This window comes from Pelophylax lessonae (assembly GCF_965119305.1).
Source record: "Pelophylax lessonae genome assembly, chromosome: 1".
NCBI lineage: Eukaryota > Metazoa > Chordata > Amphibia > Anura > Ranidae > Pelophylax > Pelophylax lessonae.
Window position 1 is genome coordinate 247,911,031 of NC_138768.1, and position 12,135 is coordinate 247,923,165.

Genomic DNA, 12,135 nt, shown 5'->3' on the forward strand with positions numbered 1-12,135 from the left:
CCAGAGAGCAGTGCTAAGCAAAGAGTGGGAATATTTCCGGAATAATAAAGAAAATAACAATACTCCTGTAAGCAATGGAAGTTTATATATCACAGTGCAAGCAAAGAGTTAAAATGCATTGTGTTTTAGTTGAGATGCCGGTTTGGGGAACGCTCCAGAGCCTTGACATTTTTTGGCTGAATATAAAGCTGTGAAACGTAAAACTTCTTCTCCAAACAAGAGCATCATAGGCAAACGAAGCAGCCCTGATCCCAGCCCCAAACTTCGTGTTCAGTTGACTTCACAGCTCCCTATTGTTTCTAGCAGGCTAGTGTTAGGACCCAGAAAAGGAGCTCTTGTAATGAAAGGTTATAAATAGTGTTGTGGACTAGGACAAACTTTGAGGAGTGAGCAATGACATCACTCAAGCCTTTTCTCCACCCTAGATTTAGTGGGATGGAGGTACACATTGTCAGAATCTAAAGTCAGATTCCTTAGTGGTGACAATATGAGCAACAGATGCACTGGCACTTAGGAGCTGTGTTTTTCTTCTTCCTATACCTGCATCCAGGCACAGATCTCTGACCCTGCAGATGCTGAATTAAAGGAGGACAGGAGGACATCAGTCTATAGGGACAGGCACATCACTAGAGGATCTGTGATAAGAGATGAGCCAATCTGGAGTCCCTCAATCACATGGGATCCAATGACTTCAGCAGCAGTGCCCAGACATTGCAATAAGTTCTCCAGGACCATTACACCGAGCAGCTTTACATCTGTCTAGATTTCTATCTCACGAGCTCATACAGTTGTGGGTGATAGGATATACTCATGGGGAACTCGCTGCAATTCTTTCCTTGGATTGCCTTTCTATTCTTGCGACCATGTGGAAATCAGGTAAACGCATATACTTTACGTACTATACAATGTTTTTTCTTTCACATGAAAACAGCATTATGCCAAATTAAAGTTTATCATGCTTATGGTTTTGAAATATATATATATATATATATATATATATATATATATATATATATATATATATATATATATATATATATATACATGTGTGTATATATATATACATTTATTTATTTATTTATTTATTTATGTATATAAAATATAAATCCTGTATAATAATAATTTATGTCCAGCAGTTGTAGAAATAAAATGCCAACATGCTATAATATTCTTTTTTATTATTTATTATTATTTTTCTGTATTTGTTACAGCAAATTTGCCAAACAGTACAATGTGCCATGTGTGGGTGAGCGTTCCGTTGCACACCATAATGCACTTGCGCATGTGCAAATGCCTTCAGGCTAGCAAGCTGGCAAACATTTCTTTGCTGAACCTACGTATCAATGTACTTGAATGCAGAATGAGCTTGAATGTGTATTTCCAAATGTATGGTTTTAAAAACTTTGGTCCACCGAAATAAACATGGCGAACTACAGGTGTTTTTAGAAAAAGAAATAGGTCGCACTCCGCCATGGAATGAAGTTGCTTGAATTTATTGAAGTATCGTCATGCCAAACATCCAAACAGACAGGAACTACAGGTGTTCAAAACATAGGGGTTGATTTACTAAAACTGGAGATTGCAAAATCTGGTGCAGCTCTGCATGGTAGCCAATCAGCTTCTAACTTCAGCTTGTTCAATTAGGCTTTGACAAAAAAAAAAACAGAAGCTGATTGGTTTCTATGCAGAGCTGCCCAAGATTTTGCTGCGCCCTCCAATTTTAGTAAATCAACCCCACAGTGTATACAGTGTATGCCAAATAAAGTATGTGTCAATTTATATGAATATGCTCTTATTAAATATTGTAATTGGAAGGGTTTATTATGGATTTATTCACTGAATTTATTCACTTTATATTTTAACATCACGTTTTACATTTTTTTTTTTTTTACAAACGCTTCATAAATTATTTTTTTTCTCCTAATATTGTTATGAATTTTTATAAAGACGTGTTCTAAATATTATTCTAAATGAATGACTTTTATAACTTAATTATTTTTAATCACCCAGAGTAAGTTAATTCCTAGAGATTAAGCACTAAGATGCATCCTTGAGCACTGAACATGGTCCTATTTATCAGTATATATTGTTATAAAAGACTTGTGCTAAAATGATTCTAAATTAATTTTTTTTTTTTAACTTAATTATTTGAATTGCTCATCCAGGGCAAGCTACATCCTAGAGACTGAACATGAAGCTACATCTCTGAGCACTGCTCGTGGTCCTATTTATCAGTATGCAACCTCCTTAGCAGTGGCCTTTTGATATAAAATCAGGCCAAAACATGTCATCATTGAAGTGACTAAAACTATGAAAGCATTTGCACATTTTTAGTTTGTTCAGCATGCAGAAAGTGTGGCAACCAAGAAGCCTTCACCTTTCTGTAGTCTAACTACAGTTAACAAAAGTGTGGCTCCCGTGGATATTGTGCATTCACATTTCTGCATTGCCCTTTGCATTGCCTTATTAAAGAACCCTAAAATGTGATCCTATTTGAAATATAAAAGGGCATGGGTTGCATCATAGGGAGCAACCCGCAATGCACATCATGTAGCCACAGTGCAGCACACATGCTTGGTGTAAGTTGTTTATTGTCAGGGTTTTTATTTTTTTTATGTTTATATCATTTAGCTTTCACCTACAGACCAGGTAGATGTGCAACAAGGGTCTCCAGCAGTTACAAATCCAGCCATACAACATTATTAACTTCAAATAAATGTATGCGACAGTGCAGTCTCTGTTCACAATTCCATGGTGGCAATTCCATATTTTGTGGCAGAAGAAGAGGTCAGTCTAACAATGGTCAGAAACACATGTAAGATGTGCAAGAAACTAGCTAAATCCCACATTTTCAATTGTTGTGCTTTTTTAACCAGGGGAGAGGATTTACATATTTAATTACTTTTACACATTAAGCCTTTTCCTCCAAAAAGCTGAATATGATTAAACTTTCATATAAACGAAGATAGTGATCAACTATGTATGTCCCACGAGGAGTACTTTGGATCTCCCATGAGAGGCATGCTATGTACCCGGCTGTAATACTCTATCCATTCATGACTAGGACATGACAATGTCAGCTGTGTGAATAGGCAATAATAGCACCATGGTGAAGTCTAAATGGCATTTTTATGGATCCTAGCGTCCTAAGCCCAAACAGACTAATGCTATGGTGAAAGGGTAAGAAACGCAAACATACAACACAAACAGCAAATTAAGCATTAACTTTTTTATTGCCTTGTCATTATTTGTGTGCAATAATTATCGGATGGTAACACACTTGTAGCAGGATGGTTTAGGATATATCCTACTGAGCTTGGCTAACAGTGTCGCTGGATGTTTTGATGTGGGATGATAGGAATTTATTTCTCTAATTACTAATGCGTCATAGATAAAAAGAAATTCCGATTGTTGTATGCCAGTTCTCCTTTACTTCTCCATTGTATTTTTTTTATCTTAAAGTTAGCTATAAGCCAACATACAGTATTCCTGATAAGTTAGACCAAGTTGTATTTATCTTTGACATGTGCTTTAACAAGTAAACTATACTTCAGTCCTAGAGCTACTAGATGAAAAGCCTGTTTATTTAAAGACTTTCTTGAATGGCGAGGTGACTGGGCAGCATTCTTCATAATGTGTAAGTTCACACAACAAACACATTATGGTACACATAGCTTTAGGTGTGCCCACCTCCAGCGATAAGCGGTGCAAAATCCCTCTGTTGGTACCTGTTGATGCCATGTTCTTCTTTTATCTCGGGTCCAATGTGTTCTTGTTGTGCTCATTGAGTGGCCACCAGTGATATATCTCCTGGGAATGCACACTGGAGTTACATTATCCTACCACACAGCTCCAATCTCTACATCCTACATCTGCTAAGGATGTCAGGTTTGAGCACTGCACTGTGCTTGTCAGAGAACATCAAAAATTCAATAATAGCTTGTTTTCTCTAAGAGAAAGGAGAAACTGTTTTCCTTACCTGATCTTTCACTCCCCCAGCAGGTGGCACTCTCCCACGCTGCAGCAGTGGGATGTCCCTTGGCATCATCACGTCCAATGCAGAACTATGGATTCTGCTTTGGTCTTGATGACATCAGGACCCTAGACAGCTGGAGTGTGGTGACGGGTCTAGCTGAAAGGGTGAGCGGAGGATCCGTTAAGCAAATCATCTTTCTTTATTCCCCAAGACCAGTGATGGCAAACCTTGGCACCCCAGATGTTTTGGATCCACATATCCCATGATGCTCAACTACACTGCAGAGTGCATGAGCATCATGGGAAATGTAGTTCCAAAACATCTGGGGTGCCAAGGTTCGCCATCACTGCCCTAGACCAGAACAAGCAACTAACTTTGGCAGTGCAGAAACAGGATAATATATGAGCTGCCTGGAGTTGAGCTTTAACAAAAATATGTGACAGCTTTAGTTTTAATTTTAATATACAAGAACTGCATTGTTTTTCAGTTATTGGGAAATACATGTTTAAAGTGCATCTAAAGCCAAAAACCAAAAATTTAATATATTTCAGCTTACTGGTTCTTAGATTAGATGCTTGCATTTTACTGAATTTTACAGGCTTTTTTTTCTTTTTATTTTCACTTAGTAGTCCTGTAAACAACACAATTCCTATCTTTTCACTTCTGTGCTTTTTTTCCCCTATCTATGGAGGGAAACATGGTTAACACACAGGCTGCACATCAAACATGTCTGATTTTGTTAATCTCCATAACATGATGGATTGATGGGGCTAGTAGTTTACACTCTGCTGCATGCTACTTCCTAAGCATTGCCATCACTCACTGGAAAGTAAAATAGGTTCAGAACATAGCAGCTTTCGTCTGAGGTTTGTCATGTGGTTCATACGTTTAGTTGCAGATTGCCTCAACTCAAAAGTCAGAATTTGATATCTTAGGCCCCATTCACATCTTGCGATTTGGGAACAAAATTATGTAATTTGGGGGTCTATCTAACCTATTCGATTAATTTTGTATCCTTTCAGGCTGGTAGATTGTACAGTCAAATTGTATTGTGGTGAGCTTTAGGCCCGGCTCACATCTAGTGATTTGGGAACGCGGGTGGCATTGCTGCAATTCTGTCTATGATTCAGAATCACACTGCAATAGTGGCAAAACATACTATGATCGCCAGATGCTCACCATATTACAATTTGACTGTACAATCTATCAATACCTATGGAGTGCAAGAGCCAGCCTGATTAGATACAAAATGAATTAAAAAGTTTAGGTAGATCCCCAAATTATATCATTTTGGTAAATTTAAAGTTCATTGTACTGTCATATTATAACCAGTATGATGAGTTTCCTAGAGAACATTTTAAAATGTTGATTATGCCTAATCAATACCTTGAAAAATCAACCTTTTGTCTGGAATTTCTCTTGAAAATAGCAGTAGTTATTTTGCCAATGCACTCCTATGCTTTCATTCTCATAGCTGTATATCTGAAGCGTGAGATTTAAGGAACTGCTGCCTTGCCTCTGACTGCTAGTCTCGGGGGATTTGGAGATGTCACTACTGAGCAGCTCATTGTTCTGCTTGTTGCATGGCTCCCAATCATCCCTGATTTCGAGGAACTGTCCCTGATTTGGAACAAAGTCCCTCTTTTCTTCTCATTTGTCTCTCATTCTGGTCTGATCTATAAAGTTGTTTAGAAAATGCACTTTTTTTTTTTCATAAAAGTGTTTCCAGTGTTAAAAAGTTCTAAAATGCTGCATTTGTAAATTCCAAAAGCCAGTATAAAGGAATAGTAGTGGTAAAAAAACAACCCTTGTTTAACTATTTTTTTATTTTTTATAATTCTCCTTTAAGGGGGTGTGGCATGGGATGTGTCATATGGCTACATACTTTTGATAATAGGTGTCTCTCGTTTCCATCTCAAAAGTTGGGAGGTATTTTGTTGCAGTGAAAGGATTTCCCTGCTTCTGATTCATTAATCAGAATCAGAATCGATACTTTCTGAACCTATACTGCTGCTGCCTGATTATTCCTTTATCAATCATTAGATTATTACCAGTCATCAGGGGGCTGCTCTAACATGAGAAGGCAAAGGCCTACCTCTATCAAGATGCCCACACAGAGGCAATAGACATAGTGGGGTTGGTTTACTAAAGGCATATAGACTGTTGAAGTTGCACCTTGCAAAGGAATTTGCTTCAGAGCTTAGTGAACGTGGTGAAGTTTCAGTTTGCAAAGGATACCCAATCACGTGCAAGGAATATAAAAAAAACAGCATTTTTGCTTGCACTTGATTGGATGATGGAAGTCAGTATAGCTTCACCTCATAGAAGAGAATGAATAGCAGGGCGCTAAGGTCAGTATCAAATAAAAAACACTTTATTAAAATAAGCAGCACACTACATTGAAGATAGCATGAAACAGCATGAATAGGGACACCTGAGACCAAGCAGCTGTAATCAGTGAGAGGCTGTAGGCATCACTGAGTAAACAGAGACAGAGGATGACAGGGAGCCAGCCAGCTCAAAGTATGGATATTAGGGAAAAGGGGGCATGTACATCCCCTCTCTCGACAACCACCAGGCATTTTGACAGCTGTCATCCTCCGCTAATATTTTTGCTCAGTGATGCCTACAGCCTCACACTGATTACAGCTGCTTGGTCTCAGGTGTTCCCTATCCATGCTGTTTCATGCCAACTTCAATGTAAGTATGCTGCTTATTTTAATAAAGTGTTTTTTATTTGATACTGAGAGCCACTATAAGTACAATATGTTTAAAAGCTGGTGAATTAATTAAGACAATTGGTAACTTACAAGAAGTAAAAAAATGGAGAGCATGTCAGAACCTTCCAGGGGTCAGTATGGCTGTGTGACCTGACCATGAAGCCAGATGTATCCAAGCAGGTACAAAGGAAGAGGCACATTCCTTTTATCTCTGTCCTGTGTCCACAGAGACAGAGATGAATCTCACATGACGCAATCTACGGGTAGATTTGTCACCCAATTTCATGCTTAATTCAAACAGAAGGAGAGAGTTTTATCTAAGCACTGGACCATACTCAAACTAGACCCATATCTTAAGAATTTGAATGAAAACCGTCCTACATTTTTATATAGGAAAGCTACTAGCATTAAGAACAAAATAGCACCAAGTAAAGTTTCCCAATCTTGTGCACCCCCAGTTAGACATTTGAGCATGTTCTGCCAATTAACAGGCATGTTTCAATGCAAGAAGAAGGCTTGCTTGACATGCGATTTTGTTACTCATGGGCAGAGCACATTCACAGCCAAGTGTAAGATCTATCATATCTGCACTTTTGAAAATTGCTCTTCGCAATATGTTTTTTATGGCCTCACTTGCCCTTGTGGCCTACTTTATGTAGGCCGAACCAGTAGAACTCTATGTGCCTGTTTTAGGGAACACAGAAGATTTGCAGAAAAGGGTACTGAAAAAGTGCTATAAAGCATAGTGTTCCCAGGCATTTTGCTACTACACAACATGGACAGACTGCTTTTCAAAGGGTCTCAGTGATCAAATCTTTACCCGGCAGTCACCCTCTTGCTGAACATTTTAAGCGTCTGTGCGAGAGGGATTTACACCCTCAATTTTCTTACTCCCCATGGGTTGAACAAAGAGATTGAGATCAGTTACATTATCTAGTTGTTCATTTCCTTGCATGGTGGGTTTTTCCCTGTCCTCTGTTTACAATGCGTTTGTTGTGAATCATGTCACTCATAGTTACATTACTTTAGGTCTGACACAACTCAGGTACTTTGTTTTTTCCTGGGTGAATTTTCTTTAATTTCACATTCCCTACCCCTTTATTCTTTACTTCTGTTTTCTGCTCCTTCCCCATGGCAGTGTGTCCATTCGCCTGTACACACACATGCATATACACATTTTTTCAAAACATTATTTATATATAATTATTACCATCATGTATTCATCTGTATTTACACACATGCGTGCATAAGGACATCTGCATGTGCATGCACAGACACGCTTGGTTGCACTCTTGCTCTGTATGGGTGTATGTACATGTGTGCACATATGATGTGTCCGCATCTGCAAGCAATGTGTACCATTTCCACATTTTTTTTTTTTTTCATCAGTAACCTTATATTTTTTTTATTTATGTTATACATATTTATATATATATATTTTTTTTATTCTTTAGTTTGCTCTAAATTTATTTTTCTATACCTGATTTTCTAACTTGCATTTTATTATGTCCAATATTTACCTTGTGTAGAACAGCCGTATGAGCGTGGCTTCTCATTCCTGCCCCTTCTCCCCCACCCATTCCCCCTCCCCTCATACATGTTACACTGCCCCCTGTCACTACTAATACAGGTGGGGCAGCATTAACCTACCAGTTTTGAGAATGGAGCCGTGGGTGGCCCTGAAACGCGTTAGTCATGCCCAAACCTCCTGCCCCAAGTGCTGACCTCACGGCCTCTCAACCAGGAACTCAGTGGCTTGTGTCTTTTGTCCTGTGGAGTGCTAGGCTGAAAGCTCCCTGCTTCGTCTTGTACCTGCTGGGATACATCTGGCTTCATATGCCCCCCCCCCCTCGGTCACTAAGCTGTACTGACACCTAGAAGGATCTGACATGCGCTCCATTTTTTTACTTTTTGTAAGTTAACAATTGTCTTAATAAATTCACCAACTTTTAAATATATTGCACTTAGAGTGGCACTCCTTTGTCTTTTGTCTTTCATGCTGCCTAGATATTCCTTCATCTCCTGTGAGCTGCCTTCTATCTGTGCTTACATCTGCTGCAGTCAGCCTGCTGTCCATGCTACACTTTCATCACTTAGGTGGGCGCTTTAACTCCTGTGTCTCATCCACCCATGTGCCATCTACTGTTCATTGTTTTTGACTCTGGCTTTATTTGATACTGACCTCAGCGCCCTGCTATTCATTTTCTTCTACATTGAGAAGATCCTACCCAGATCTTCTGCGGGAGCTGCAGAGGTTCCCTTCTCCTATCAACCATCTATCTATCCATCCATCCATTCAGTTATCTCATCCATCCCTCTACCCTGTTGATGGTCTACAGATACAGATGAAAGTTCCAATGGGCCAAGGGACTTTGCCCTTTTCCCTGGAGCGCTGTATGTACTGTGTAGTTGTACACTTTTTGGATAAGCTTCACCTCATACACTAAGCTCTGGGGTTAATTACTTTGAAATGTGCAACTTCCCTTGCAAAGTGAACAGTAAAGAGTGCCTTTAGTAAATCAACTAAGAGGGGTATATGCTAATGCCAGGAGCCTAGCTAATAAGATGGATGAGTTGGAAGTGTTAGTACATGAGGAGGACATAGACCTTGTGGGAATAGCGGAGACTTGGTTCGACCCCTCACATGACTGGCTGGCCAATATCCAAGGGTATTCGGTGTACCGGAAGGACAGGGTTGGTAAAAGAGGGGGAGGGGTATGTCTCTATGTCAAGAACAATATAAAGGTGCTAGAAAGGAGTGACATTACGGATGGGATGAGCATGGATTTAGAATCTGTGTGGGTTGAACTCGATAGGGAAGAAGATAAGGGAAAAGTAGTTGTGGGGGTTTGCTATAGGCCACCTAACCAAGGGGAGGAGGTAGAGCTGGAATTTTTAGCACTAATAGGTAAAGCGGCAAAACTAGGATCAGTCATCATATTGGGGGACTTCAATTATCCCGACATTGACTGGGAAGAGGGGACTGCACACTCGCATAAGGCCCGGCTATTCACGGAAACCTTACAGGATAACTACATGTCGCAGTTGGTGGATTCCCCTACTAGAGAGAATGCTATCCTGGATCTATTGATCACTAATGACCCAGACATAATCTCGGAGGTAGGAGTCCAGGACAACCTGGGCTCTAGCGATCACAGGATGATCACATTTAGTATAAATAACAATATAAAAAGGCAAGTGGGGAACATAAGAACCCTAAACTTCAGAAGGGCAGACTTTCCAAAATTGTACTCATTGATGGAAAGGGTAAACTGGGACCAAACCCTGGGATCACTGACCACAGAGGAAAAATGGGAATGCTTTAGAACAATATTAAGCAAAGGCATCTTGCAGTGCATTCCTATGGGGAATAAATTTAGAAGAGACAAAGCCAAACCTGGCTGGCTAAACCGTAGCGTTAAAAAACTTATTAGGGGAAAAAAATTGGCCTTCAAGAAATATAAATCAGAGGGCACAGTATCGGCCTTCCAGCAATACAAGGAGGAAAATAAGAAGTGTAAACACGAAATCAAGATGGCTAAAATCAACTTTGAGAGACAAATAGCGGAGGATAGTAAAAAAAACCCAAAGAAATTCTTTAAATATATCAACAGCAAAAAAACTAGGGCAGTGCATATTGCACACATAATTAACGATGATGGGAGGATGGTTACAGAGGACACTGAAAAAGCAACCGTGCTGAATTCTTTTTTCTCGTCAGTTTTTACGCAGGAAAAGGAAGGGTACACTGACCATGACTGTATGGTTAGTAGTAATACACAGGACTTGCCACTATGGCTAACAGAGGGGGAAATCAGGGAAAGACTGGATAAACTTAACACAAACAAATCACCAGGCCCGGATGGCGTACATCCGAGAGTGCTCAAGGAACTCAGTATGGTTATATCTAGACCACTGTTCCTGATCTTTGCTGACAGTATTAGGACAGGAGATGTACCAGGGGATTGGAGGAAGGCTAACGTGATTCCGATATTCAAAAAGGGCCAGAGACATATCCCGGGAAATTATAGGCCTGTCAGTCTGACATCAATAATATGTAAACTTTTGGAGGGGATGATAAGGGACTATATCGTAGAGTATGCTAAAGACAACAACATCATCAGTAGTAACCAGCACGGGTTTACAAATGGGCGTTCTTGTCAAACCAATCTCTTAGCATTCTACGAGGAAGTGAGCTGTGAGCTAGATAGGGGGAGACCAGTGGATGTGGTGTACTTGGATTTCGCGAAGGCGTTTGATACAGTTCCCCACAAGCGCTTAATTTATAAAATAAGGTCTGCAGGTATCGACAGCAGGGTTTGCTCTTGGATACGGAATTGGCTAAAAGGCCGTGTCCAAAGGGTAGTAATAAACAGCGCATACTCAGACTGGTCTGAGGTAGTAAGCGGGGTGCCCCAGGGCTCAGTCCTGGGACCAACCTTGTTCAATTTATTCATAAACAGCATTGAGGAAGGGATCAGTAGTTCGTTATCAGTTTTTGCAGATGACACAAAATTGGCCAGGGCAATAACTGCACAGCATGAAGCAGATATCCTACAGAATGACCTGGACAAAATTACGGAGTGGGCAACGACATGGCAAATGAGGTTTAATGTGGAGAAGTGTAAGGTTTTGCACTTGGGGACCAAAAACATAAAAACACAATACACGTTAGGAGGGGAACCCTTGGGGGAATCAAAAATGGAGAAAGATTTGGGAGTCTTAGTTGATGATAGATTAGGCAACAGCATGCAATGCCAAGCGGCAGCTTCCAAAGCCAACAGAATATTAGCATGCATAAAGAAAGGGATGTATTCCAGAGATAAGACTATAATCCTTCCACTTTATAAAACTCTGGTCCGACCGCATCTGGAGTATTCTGTCCAGTTCTGGTCGCCAGTCCTCAGGAGGGATGTGTTGGAGCTGGAGAAAGTCCAGAGAAGGGCAACTAAACTGATTAGGGGGTTGGAGGACCTTACCTATGAAGAGCGGCTGCAATCGCTCGATTTATTTTCCCTGGAGAAAAGACGTCTGAGAGGGGACATGATAGCAATTTATAAATATCTTAATGGGGATCTCAGCTTAGAAGAAAAGCTGTTCATTCGAAGGAATTGCATGAGGACTCGAGGACATACAATGCGATTAGAGGAGAAGCGTTTTAACCTCAGGCAACGTGGGGGGTTCTTTACTGTTAGGGCTACAAGATTGTGGAATTGTCTACCACAAGAGGTGGTTTCTGCGGGTAGTATGGTGACTTTCAAAAGACTCTTAGACTTACATCTCAAGGATCAGGAGATTGAGGGCTATGTTAGATGATTACAGTCACACACACCTACACAGGTTGAACTGGATGGACTATTGTCTTTATTCAACCTCGCCTACTATGTAACTATGTAACTATGTAACCCCGGTAAGTTAGTCTTGGGGAAAATATTAGCT

General features: G+C 40.1%; 1 protein-coding gene across 1 annotated transcript in view; it reads left to right on the top strand.

The window, feature by feature from the left end:
* Positions 1–481: 481 nt before the first annotated feature.
* ADGRD1 (adhesion G protein-coupled receptor D1) overlaps positions 482–12,135 on the top strand; it is an 897,745-nt gene continuing 886,091 nt past the window's right edge. Inside the window, exon 1 of the mRNA XM_082270985.1 lies at positions 482–876. Within this exon, the coding sequence (XP_082127111.1) occupies positions 811–876 (66 nt within the window). The 5' untranslated portion in view covers positions 482–810. The remainder of the gene's footprint in view (positions 877–12,135) is intronic.